The 13,662-nt window shown below is 37.9% G+C and overlaps 2 protein-coding genes across 2 annotated transcripts in view; one reads left to right on the top strand and one right to left on the bottom strand.

The window, feature by feature from the left end:
- Positions 1 to 13,662, top strand: part of LOC139975285 (methylcrotonoyl-CoA carboxylase subunit alpha, mitochondrial-like) — a 344,390-nt gene that overhangs the window by 294,860 nt on the left and 35,868 nt on the right. The gene's annotated exons all lie outside the window — the stretch shown is intronic.
- Positions 3,273 to 12,230, bottom strand: LOC139974872 (uncharacterized). The gene is made up of 5 exons (XM_071982367.1): positions 11,911 to 12,230; positions 7,811 to 7,938; positions 6,677 to 6,872; positions 5,558 to 5,716; positions 3,273 to 5,009 (listed from the first exon to the last, which is right to left on the bottom strand). Exons 1-5 carry the CDS (start codon positions 11,939 to 11,941, stop codon positions 4,855 to 4,857), a joined length of 669 nt encoding a protein of 222 aa, XP_071838468.1. The 5' UTR covers positions 11,942 to 12,230; the 3' UTR covers positions 3,273 to 4,854.

Genomic DNA, 13,662 nt, shown 5'->3' with positions numbered 1-13,662 from the left:
GTAGAGAATTTTGAGACAAATTTTAAAGTCTCAATACGTGTTTGCTGATGACTTTCGGAAAACAAACTTCCGAAGCAGATTCAATGTTTCTTATTCTAACTGCACTCTGACCAGGTGAGTTTAATGGAGAAAAGCTGTCGCAATCGAGAGAAAGAAATTTAGTTTTCGTTGCCCTTATGGCGAGAACGATTTACCGTAAAATCACTGCGACCTCCCATCAAGGGCGGCGGAACCGGGGGCACAGAGGCACGTGCCCCCCCCCCCCACCAGTGGCGGAGCTAGAGGTATTGGTAGGGGCGAGAATGGTCTGTAGGGGCGCTTTTGACACTATCTAAGCGGAGCGCCATCACAGGTTGGCGCGGAGCGTACAGAATTTTTTTGAGTAACGATACTCCCTAGATCGCCGGAAATGACCCTTTCCGGGCTTGCTAATTTGCAGATATACGAAGAATAAATAGGTCTCATCGCCATTTTGGTCAGAAAATTACACCAACAAAATGTGAACGTACTATTATTGAGGGATCTGAGGTGGCTAGAACCTCGAAAACTGACTACTGGGAGAATACAGCGACGACAGTTTGACCTTTTCTTGCAAAACATCAAGGTATTAAAAAAGTATATTATATAGTATCTAGTGGGTCTTTCTTTAACCAAAATGCTGAGGAAAATGTTTTCACTACTATTAATTCTACCCTGGCACATGTGATCTATACAGTGCCTGTCTGGTACCATTTTATGTTGCAAGAAAAGCAAAGAAAGAAGAATGAGGTTTCTTAAATACACATCAGCTATATTTAATTTAGATTACAATATGCTTTTAGAAAAAGTAAATGCTGCTGCAAGACCTGAGTTTACAAGAATGGCTAATAAGATTTACAGTGATCAGAATCACCCTTTGTATACTGTACTAAAATGTCTCCTGCACAAATCGAGCAGAAATCTAAGAAATCCCCACAAAAAAAACGAACGTTATTTACCGTGCTGCTTTATACATTCCATCCGAGCACTTAGAATGTTTGTTGTAGTCTGTTTGTTATATCGTTTTATGTATTAACTTTTGTATGTGTAGATGTATTTTATATGATATCCTATCATCATTAAAAAAAATAACCTTTTATATTAGTTATTTTTCTTGTTGAGGTATTATATGACTCCTCTCTATAAATTGTATATGTATACTGGAAGGAAATAAAAAGAAGGAACAACATACTATAGTACCGGTACAATTTGGAAACACTTGAACAATGGCACAGTTGTTTCCTTCTTTAAATCTGAGGATTCACACGAGTTTGGGTTGGATATTATGTATGTGCCTGTGAGCCTAAGAATTTTTTTATATGTATACTGGAAGGAAATAAAAAGAAGGAACAACATACTATAGTACCGGTACAATTTGGAAACACTTGAACAATGGCACAGTTGTTTCCTTCTTTAAATCTGAGGATTCACACGAGGTTGGGTTGGATATTATGAATTTGCCTGTAAGCTTAAGAAAAATTTCACATTCCATTTAAGGGGCACGTATAGTGAAAAAACTTCCAAAACTTTTGAAGGATACTTAGAAACTATTGTCAGAGACATTTCACGTAATACACTCACTTGAAAATGAAAAATTTGCACACAATTTTCCGTAGTTTGTGTGCTTCATAAGAATTCCGACTTAACAGATTACGCCACTGGAACTATTATTTTTGCAACTATACATGCGTTCACATTTCATAATATCCCTTGTCTATTTCATACATTGTAGAAATGGTGGGGGTTCTTTTAAAATAAATAGGACCAATATATCACCCTTTCAGCAGCCGGCTCTCCTTGCCCTCCCTACCTCAACATCCCTCTATCCGACACCATCCATGTCACCCAAGAAAAAACATACTAAAACACTTACATCCGCCCACAACCCATACAAATTCCTTGTCTATTTTATAAATTGCAACAAAACGTGGGCGTTCTTTTTAAAATGAATAAGACCAATGTACCACCCCTTCGATTATTTTCTTCTTACGTAAGGTGATTCCACCTGCCCCCTCCCCCTCCTCCCCCATGTGACAGTGAACATTCACGGTGTACCCTATGGCTACTACACAAACGTGACGTATACTAGTCTGTGACAGGACGAAACTTCAAAATTTAGTTCTAGCATAGTGACGAATGTGTGACGAATGTTTAAAATTAACTGAAAATGACATGACATAACGACGAATATGTTTACACTAAAATTACTACTTTGTAAGAAATTTTTCGATCAGCAACAAATATGAAATATGACAACACAAAGTCTATTTGTTATATTTAAAATATTGACAACTTTCGGTACAAAAGATCCTTTTTAAATTACGCTATACTAAAGTCAAAATGTGAAAAACAGTAGAGGGCGTTTTCTCAAAACTTACATTTTGAACATTCGTCACTTCGCCAGAACGGGAACGATATACTCGTGTCGTCCACTTTTTTTACCCTATTTCACGGTGGAAACCTCAGAAAACCCATTTTTATTCCTTGCAATGGAAGGAAATGACACAATTAGGCAAGCTACATCGGTGAGACCAAAAGAAAGATACTATTCAAGAGAATGGACCTAACACAGGCTAGCCACGAAAGTGAAAGTAAGTCCTAGGCCCAACGGTCGTAAACAAAACAGAGAGATCTGATGGCGCTTAATCTGTTGGCGGGGCATGCAAACTTTGATTGAAGTTTGTAGAATCTACGGACTCGTTTAAAAATCTGGCCAAATTTATTCAGCTCAAAATATTTTACGACAGATAACTTAAAAAAATGATGATTATTAATTTGAAAATTGCATAGAACGGTGTTATTTTCACTGAGCTTTTAGGGCAGTAAGCTAGAATGGTCGAAGTTAAAATTTGGCAAACCAAAACATTAAGACTTTAAAATAAGACAGGTGTGGGTTGTGGTCAAAGGTTAACTGAGGTCAAAGGTAAAACCAGTCTAAGTCTCACTCTCTCCTCCGCTTATACTAAACAAATCCTTGAAAAACTCCACACCAAAGCCTTCCGCGTCTGTCTTGAAAAAATATCCAGCTTCATCAGCAACAGACTTGTCTTAGAAGTTGCTAGAACTCTACCCACCTCTTCATTAATCTCAACTCTCTAAATAGCAAACTTTCGCAACAAGACCTGCCTGTAATGTGGCGAATACCGCCATGTAGCTCGGTAGAGATGATAATGGCGTTGCCACAGCACGGGGAAAACTGTTTGGTAGGCTATTTACCGAAACCTAAGCTTCACGCAAATTACACGATGAAACAGTTCTGCAGGTTTCAAAATGATTTATTCTCTCCGTATCTCAAATGTTCGATTAAACACTTTAAAATTACTTCAAGATACTGATTGGGAGCAACAAACAGGTGTCAATTATATGGCCATGACAATGTTCGTGGAGCACTGGCTGAGTCCTTGTCCAGAACTATACTTTGCCTCTATATAAAAGAAACTGTTGGACTCACACGTGACGGGGCATCTGATCGATGATTGGGTATTACCTAATGCTGAGCATAGGCCTAATTATATTTATGAGATTTATCACTGAATGAACCAATCATGAGTAAGAAAGAAAACATCACGTGGTCCTATACTTTGGAGTTATGTTTTTCTTTGTCTGAACCTACGGGCTCCTAAGCTAGACATCTGAAAAAAATAGACCGAACAATTTCTAATGTATTTCTCATTCTATTTGGAAACCATGGGATTTAACAAAGGGGAAATTTGAAGGTGAAAAGTGCAAAAGGTTAAAGACCTTGCAGGAGTTTTGATGGGAACTTAAAGGGGGTATAATATCACTTCATGGCACTAAAGACCCCGTTTATGAAAGACCTGCTTAGCTACACTATATACTTAAAAAAAAATCATTTCCGCCCTAACAATCCTCAGTTCTATGCCTCTTACTTCTTAGACAGCGCACTGACTAATACGTAATCCAAAGCCCCCCCCCCCCACCCCTAACACATCTAATCTCTTTTATCATTCAGTTAATGGTACGGCTCTTAAATTAAGTATTGATGCGACAAAAGAGATCATGAAATTTACTTTTTCCACAATTGTAACTTTTTAGCAATAGAAAGACACAATATCATCTTTCCAAATGCTATGAACTCATTTCTTGAGGCTTCAACAATATAACAGTTTGATTTACAGTCTTGCAAACTATATCCAGACCCCTCGGCTGTGTTTTCCCCCTCCCCTCGGCTGTGTTTTCCCCTCTCCTCGGCTGTGTTTTCCCCCTCCCCTCGGCTGTGTTTCCCACTCCAATCGGCTGTGCTTCCCCTCCCCTCGGCGGTGCTTTCCCCTTCCCTCGGATGTGTATATATATACTCTAAAACAGCTTCAAAATACAAACTTGATGGAAATTACTTTTGATTAGATAGACCACAGCAAAATGTTTCACAAATCAGAACAACTATTTTTGCGAGAGAGTTCGCGATTTGAGTGAGGTAACACTACTATGACCTTCCTTCCCAGCTTTGAGCCAACCAATGGAGAACCCGTATTTATCCGACGTAAAATTGCAGAAACATACTTAAATAAAGGGAGAAAACTTATACCCGTCCAGTAAACAGTAACTTTTTTCAATGTAAATCTTTAGATAACGATCATACTATAAACATATAAAACGATACACCCAAATGTACAAAATCTATAGCTCGGTATCTATATATTTTTTTTGGGGGGGGGGAGGGAGAGATTTCAAATTTAGCCAAGAGGTAAACTTTTCTTTCCCCGCGTCAAGGCAGAAGCTCCAAGTATACTAAGCTATGTCATTTTTTTCTTTTCTTTTTTACCAGTACGGTACAAGAAACACTTCCGTTGTGATCGAAACCCATCATCCAATCCTCTAAGAAATATTTCCGTAAGCATTTTGTGTTCTTCTTCTTTTGCGTACCAGCATGACCACAACTACAGTCACCATAACAACGACTATAAGAAAAACAACCACGCCTGCTGAAGCGATGATGAGTAGCCCATCTCCACCGAAGGAACATTCTTCACCTGTTTAAGACAAAATGATAATGTTATGTTATGAGTTCTGTTTTTCATTCAAGTTAACAAATCCAGCCTTTCCTGGATCACCCGATACATACAGAGAACACAGTTATACTATTGTTCCCAAAGTCAAAAATTGGATCGGGCTATAAATCGGTAGCATGTGCTGTTTAGGATTATAGTAACAACTGAGGATATGTGTTATCCCGACAAATCCAGTTTGATGATGCATTTGTTGGGATTACACATATCCTCAGTTCTTACTGTAAACTTAATAGCACATGCTATCGATTTATCAGATTTGTCAGCACTGTGCAGTTTTCAACACTGTGGTACAAAGTTTTCAGATTTACAGTAGCATTTGTAACCCGTACAACTTATCCGACTATAGCCATTCCATAAACGCCCTTAATTACGTCAGTTCAAATTCCCCCCCCCCCCCACCTCTACACCCCCAACTCACACACCCTTGAAATCATGTGCACGTCACTGAGAATGGACAGGCCATATGCTCTTTATAAAATAGTATGGATTGAATTCTTTACTGAATTTACCTTTTCCGAATACTTCTCCAGATTGTTGAGCAAACGGTTGGAATTGATAAGACTTCAATGTCAACACTTGTACTTCAAAATCATGACAGGTCATGGAATTCCCAATCGAGGCTGATGGAAAACTGGTACTTGCCGAACTCCAGGAGCTGAACCCAAAGGCTAGACATATTACGAAATAATGACAAAACACATGAACTTAAAATGTGAAGTATAGACATATGTTGATGGATGCATTATTATTGGTTTCAATGAAAATCGTAACCTTTGCATTCATGATGGCGTATGCGTGTGTATGTGTGTGTGTGCGTGTGTGAGTGAGTGCGTTTGTGACGCCAAGCTTGTAATTACGACATCTCAAGTAGGGAAGGTCAGACCAATTTCATATTTGGTGTGTAGAAATACCACATTGAGCACAAGAAGCCTATTGTTTTTGTTGGAAGTCAAAGGTCATTCGGGTCACCAGGGGTCAAATTGTGAGAACCTTGTAAACACGATATATCAAGAAGGGAAGGTCAGACCAATTTCATTGTTAATGTATAGAAGTACTACATTGTGTAAAAGAAACCTGTTGTTTTTGGTGGAGGTCAAAGGTCCTTTGGGGTCACGAGGGGTCAAATTGTGAAAACTTTGTAATCAGGATATCTCAATACCGGAAGATTGGGCGACCTCTTATTTAGTGTGTATAGAAGTAACACATTAAGTTAAAGAAGCCTATTGCTTTGGTGGAGGTCAAAGGTCATTTGGGATCATCAGAGGTCAAATTGTGAAGCCCTTGTAAAACATGTACACCCTTACTATACTTTACGTCAGATTCATGAAGAAAACTGCTCATGTTACATCATCGAAACCACAATGCTTCTTTTTTTTTTTGCATTCTGGTTATGATTGTTATTGTTATTATTGTTGTTATCATCATTATTAATTCGTTGTTGTTTTATTTATGTTTTTCATTAAAAGAAGCATAACACAAATTCGGATGTGACAACAACAAAAACAGAAGTGTAATCAAACTGACAAATTTAGGATGTTTAAAGGTCATCCCGAAACTACAAACGAGGATGTGACGAGGTCGGTGTTCAAATCTACCGTCACGGTGTTAGAAACCTAACTCAAACTTACCTGTAATCTCGGTACCGTTGACTTCTTCTATTTTATAGCTACTACCGTGTACTTTGAAGAGAATGTTTATCTCGTGATGAGGATATCCAAGTTCAGGCCAATTCAACGTAAAATATGCATCATTGGAGCCACACATCCCACTGACAGGTTCGGCTTTGGCCGATTGAGGTACAGGAATACTTTCCTCGTCAGAAATCTGCGATAGAAATTGCAGTTATTTCTTTTCATGTTAAACAGAGGATATTCAAGAAGAAAGTAAAATTTTAGGCGGAAATGGAAATGTATAATTATATATTAAGATGAAAGCATAATGGCAGTACTTTACACAGAAAGAATCGACTGGTCACTTGTGAAATAGCAAGCAAATAGTTCTGGGTAGGCAACCATTTTGGAAGTGCAAAAACACACCTGTACAAAGTGGACATCACGGGTAAATTAAGGGGGAAGATGGTACTACGCCCACTACCCCCCCCCCCCTTCCTTCACCAATGCTTAATCGGGGAACCAAGCATTCAACTGACTAAAGTTATAAGTTTTTGCATTAAATTCACTTAACTTGTGACAAAACTATTCTCGTTAGTTAAATATCTTAGAAATTGCTGAAGATCGTATTGCCTGGCGTCTGTGTAATTACAAACTGTTAGTATATGAGAACAGGATGAAACTGTTGAATCTCACCACACTGCAGCTTAGGAGGTTACGTGGGGACTTGATCCAGGTTTTCAAGATTGTGTATGGTTTCGACAATTTATCCTTTACCGACTTTTTCATGTTAGCTAACAGTAGTTGTACCAGAGGTCATTGTCTTAAACTCCAAAAGTCACATAGTAGTATTAATATTCGGCATAACTTTTTTTTCTAATAGGGTTGTGAATGAGTGGCATGGTTTGCCTGAGAAAGTTGTACTTGCAAGTAGTGTCAATGGGTTTAAGAATGCTTTGGACAAGCACTTTAAGCTTTGTAATCGGGTCTGAGGGTTTGTGTCTTCAGTTTTTTTCTCTCTCTCTATAGGGTCCTTGATGGGGACTTAAGTGTCCCTCCTGATCCTTTTTTCTACTAAACTAAACTAAGCTAAACTTAGTATCGATTTCATCTGTCATTTACTCAAGTTATACTCATCAAAAAGTACTTTACCGTCAATGTTGCATCTAATGTCATCAACATGCAGATATTATCTTTGTCATCTTTAACAGTCCATGTCGGTATATCGGGTGATGGTGTTACTCCTACCGCTGGCATTCCCAAACCAGTGATTGTCAGTGCTAAAAAAAAAACAAAAGTATATGTAATTTCAGAGAAGGGCATGATTACATAGAAACATGGTTCGGACATTTTTGATGGTCAACATTAGTGATTTTTTTACTCATAATTATAATTTCATTACTTGCCCATCGCTAAGGAATCATAACTCAAACTCAGTGAAAAAATAAGGCAATGTATATATATTAATATGATAGGTGATTAACGAAGGCATAGAATAAATTGCCACAGTGAAATTAGAACTGGGATTTGTTTAAGGTGAGGGTACAATGAAGTTCGTATGTGACACAATAAAGTTTGCTAGCCTAGTTATAGATATTAGTATACCAGACGTATGCCTACATCTAACACACTGTAGGCCTATTGTGAGCTTCAGCGGTACCCGCGTGTCATAGTGTTTTTCATGGCCTTTTGTGATATCCCATCAAGTTTATAAAAAAAATCTATACATAAAATACACATTTATATATAGTATGTAAAACCATAGTCAAGAGTTATAAAGGTTAAAATGGTTTAACAGCAAGGACGATATATAAAAAATAATAAATATAAAGTTGATGAAAAAATTAAAGTAAATTTTGAGTTACAACACCCTGCATAAAAATCGCAGCCCTATAAAATAGTTCGAAACTTTGGTGTTATGGTCCTATTTCTCCAATTGTAACTAGTCTGTCGGAGAGGACAGTTAGCCTATCATGAAGCGGGTGGTTCTCGTCTCAGTCAATTTTATAAGCAAGCCTTTTATTATCTCTGATAGCTGCAATTGTTAACTTGGTTATGAAAAGGGTATAAAAATCAAGGCTCAGTATGTTGGCACAGTAATGCAAGAAGGCTGTAAATCTTTTATGATATTTAACTATAATAATGAATGGTACCAGTCAGGAACAGCGTAGATAATATGAGGTAAAATGTAGGTATTACAAATATTCATTCTTATTTCGAACTTGAAATATGGCACAATAAAACCTAGAACTTAGATATGATATAATAATCCCTCGGAAATTCTCGAAACATCACATGTAAAATTAAGTTTAGTATCAATACCCCCACCCCTCCCCCTCATCCCCCACCCCATAAATACATCGTCTGTTCTGAGTTGTCTACCTCGGCACCTTGTACCACTGTTTTTCTCGCATTTAACATGGTAAGCAGGTCCTCGTGTTTAAATATTATAGTATTTCAGGGAAGTAGCCAGTTGTTTGAAAAGGGGGGGGGGCAGAATTTTATAAGGGGCACTTCTCACAAAGGGAGCATTATAAGTTAACACTTAACAGAGTGCCATGATGTACAAAGGAACATTTTACCTGAAAATGCCTCCCACGTTGCATGAAATAAAAAATAGCCTAATAAGAGCATAATATTTCGTAGCAGACGAACTTTTTCTCAGCTTCCTCCCCAAAACTTATTTCAGATTTTTCAGATTATTATACCCTTTTTCAAGTTAATTTGACTTGTCCGCCCTTTTCATGAAATCAGGCCAGCCAGTGCATATAATCCAGAGATCTCCAACAAAGGCCCCTATGTAAATCATGAAGTTACTGAATAGCCTCATTGTTTTCTTTATCCCCGTTTCTTTCAGTTTGCTCATCACCCGTGACGGGGTCGAGAAATCTGTCATATCGGTCTTAATTTATACACTATATGTAGAGTGCCTGTATGTAATATGACGTATGTTTGTATCCATGCTGAAGCCTAAGCTGAAACAACGTGAAATAATGTATAGGCTAAGCAGATTCAATATGGTGAAAATAACAAAACAAACTATATATAGGCCTATATATATGCCTACATATATATAGGCCTATATATATACATAGGCCTACATATATACATATATATATAGGCCTATAAATATAGGCCTATATATATAGACCTATATATATATAGGCCAATATATATATATATATAGCCTATATATATATATATATATATATAAATAAATATATATATATATAGGCCTATATATATATATATAAATTTATATATATATATAGGCCTATTTATATATATTTAATATATATATATAATATATATATATATCGGCCTATATATATATATATATAGGCCTATAAATATATATATATATATATATATATATATATATATATATATATATTGTCATACGTAAATAGCCTACATATAGGCATATAAGACACACTACCTTTAGTGGTGTCCCATGTGTACTATTTCTCTGCCTACACCACGGCTCACTCCTACCTTTTACCTAACGTACAGAGTAGGGTTGGGCGATATATCGAAAATTATTATTATCGCGATAATTTTTTTTCAAGACGATATTTTTTGAGGATTGAACAAATGACGATAATTTCTTGTGAAAGAAATTTGAAATAGATGTAGAAAAAAAAATTCTCCGTTTTATGTGTAAATGTTATTCTAGCATTCCATGGCTAAGACAGTTGAAAAGAAATATTTTCTCAACTTCATTTACTGACTTTTGAACTTCGTAAAAACCCGTTCTTTACAACATTGACTGTATAGAGAACAAAACTCTGAAAATCAGTAGAGAAATTACCAATTGTGTACGAAAAGTAAGTTGGTACACCTTTCTAATTTTACGAAAGATCGAGCAAAATACTTTCGAAAAATTCACGCGAAACTGGCATATCGTGCTAAATGCAACAAGTGTCATGTAAACAAGGCTCTAGTACACCCATTTATGAATAAACCAGAAGACCACATATGGTGTAAAGCGGGGGAAAGAAAGTATTTTCTAGAATTTCCAAAAAAAAACTAATAATAATAATATCCTACCATAGTTAAGTGTATAGTAAATATCCTAACCACTTCGTCGGTTACGGATCTCACGTAACAACAAAAACACAACTAATTGTATTTTGCGAAGTTGACGATTTCTACAAGGCCATGGAAACAATATTTAGCATTAAGTTAATCACGCCTGGTGGCCTAAAACATGGAATTACAAGGTTTACTTTCATAAAGATGGCCATACTGTAGCTATTGGGGCCTTGATATCGTGCTATGTCTGTATGGTATAGACTGTGCCTCGTGTATAAGGGGAAATAGATTGTTTTGTTCATGCGGAGGAGTCGGTTGGCTTGAGGTGTGTTTTACTTACCTTAATGTTACAGGGATATTTACCTACTTTCCTTGAACGTCTAAGATAATATTTCGCATAACTTTACGGATCCTTTACTGACTGACCTAATTAATTCTAGAGTGGAGCCAAAAAAGTTTACTCCATGAAAAGTTTTTTGGAACCGTGCCAAAAATGTTAACAAACAGGTGTTAGACAGGGGGGTTGTTTTGCAAGGTACTGTACCTGAGAAAATTTGAAGCACATTGTAGCCTACCGTGATATTTAAGTACGGTTAAACACTGCAGTTGTAAACTGATTGTAAGGCAGTCTAGAAACGGGGCTTTGCCGAACGTAGTTTGTTTCATAATATCGACAGTTTTGTAAGTTAAACTTTATAAAGATTGTAAGACATATTAATTCTCTTTTCATTTTATCACATAATATAGCTACTCTAACTTGTCATTTTAAAACTTTCATCAGTTTCGTGACAATTTAAATTCATAAAGTTAGTCAGTATTTTGAATCCTCAATTGCGAAGTTTTTATCGCCAGACACGCAAAAATACTTAACTTTTCCGGGGGCCTTCGCCCCTGGACCCCCACAAGGGGTTCCACCCCTTGACTCCAACGGGGCTCTAAGGCGGGCCCTGAACCCCACGCCATTATGCTCGGTGTGTTTGCTGCGCGAAAACACCGGTGGGAAATCGGCAGTTGTTTTTAGTGTGTTCGCGAACACACTAAAAACAACAAGAAAAAATTATCGTAATTATCGAAATATCGCGATAATTTTTGAACTATTTATCGTGACATTAAAAAGCAAATATCGCCCAACCCTAGTACAGAGCATATATATATATAGGCATATCTGACACTCTATATAGTTATATCCCATGGTGATACACCGGGCTCACACTTACCTATTGCCAGAAATACACATGGTGGATACATCTTGTACTTCTCACTGGTATAGATATGTCTGGCTTCAGAAATTGACTCAAAAAGAACCACAGTTTCAGCAATCCTGTTTACAGAAGACTCTTGATTTCTGAATGAAGCACTTTCCTTACATCTATCTACAGTATAAGTAGAACTAGGATAGGAATATTATACTGCGGAAGCTCACATAGGGTATGTCTCTGTTTCCGTGTTAGTGCTTATCAAGGAACTTATGGGTACGTCTGAATTGCTTCATAGAAATTCATACCCAAACCAGCAACACGTACGTGTCTATATCACACAGTGTTTTCGTTACAGCGCCAATCATCACGGATAATTTCCCAGTCATAGCTGGTCGGAATATTCCACTTTTATATAGGAGAAGTCTATTGAGCATCGCCCACCATGCACCGTCAAGCACTGAGGAAAGTAATCGAGCCATGGATTATTATGTCTGTTTACCGGAAGCCACTAAATACTAACCCCTACAGCGGGTCGGACCATTTCGAGTGCCCTCGGAACTCGGTTTCGGGTGCAACTGTGCATGGCGCTCTCGGTTCCCGAATTACGTTATTTTGCCCAGGTCTCGGAAGTTAGTTGACTCTATGTAATAACTTGTGAGGCCTGCTATGAGATAGAGATAGATATAATAGCGGTTTGAAACGGTACTTGACGTTTTTAAAATGATATATGCACACAACCAGGTCTTGGAGGTTAGTTAACTCTGTGTAATAACTTGTGAGGCCTGCTACGAGATAGAGATAGATATAATAGCGGTTTGAAACGGTACTTGACGTTTTTAAAATGATATATGTACACAACCAGGTCTTGGAGGTTAGTTAACTCTGTGTAATAACTTGTGAGGCCTGCTACGAGATAGAGATAGATATAATAGCGGTTTGAAACGGTACTTGACGTTTTTAAAATGATATATGTACACAACCAGGTCTTGGAGGTTAGTTAACTCTGTGTAATAACTTGTGAGACCTGCTACTTGAGATATAAAGATAAATACAACAGTACTTTATTGCAGCTTTCTTATATACATTTGGTAACTTAAAATGTCAAGAATAAACCGTGATACGTTTGGATATTTGTGTATTTGTCTCCTATTTTCCCCTCTTTTACTTAATCGCGAGCGGGACTTGGCCCGACAATTCGTACGTGTTACACGAGCTCGTACCCAGTGGCGGCGGAACCGGGGGGGGGGGGGCTTGGGGGGGCTCAGCCCCCCCCCCCCCAATAAAAAAGTTGAGCGGGCAAATGCATGATAAGCCCCCCCAATATTTACCACGGCTCCGAAACGTGCATCTGCCCATTTTTCCATGCATACTTGTCGATCTGTCCGATGCACACGTATACTCTATAGGTGTAATAATTTTAGTAATTGCTGGGGGACCCTCGGCCCGTCCCCTGGCTATAGACCACATTGTCACCCCAACCGCGTCTTCACGCCCCGTGAAAAGTGGAAGCAGTGAGTGTGAGTACCGGTAAGCGTAACACAACTTCGTCTTAGGCCAATGACTTGCCTCATTTCAGCCAGTTCTCCAACATCCCCTTACTTAGTGGCGGAGCGTCCATATATACAGTCAGGGGGCGGATGCCCCCCCCCCCTGACGGACTCAAATGGACTGCTGGCGCCCTTTTCAGCTTTTCACTACTTTTTACTTATTCGCGATTTTTGACTATTTTATTGCGCTCTCATATACCTATTGACATTTGTCATATTCTGT

Source organism: Apostichopus japonicus, chromosome 10 (genome assembly GCF_037975245.1).
Source record: "Apostichopus japonicus isolate 1M-3 chromosome 10, ASM3797524v1, whole genome shotgun sequence".
NCBI classification, from domain to species: Eukaryota; Metazoa; Echinodermata; class Holothuroidea; order Aspidochirotida; family Stichopodidae; genus Apostichopus; species Apostichopus japonicus.
Note: the sequence above shows the minus strand (reverse complement) of the source record. Positions and strands in the feature narration are given on the sequence as shown.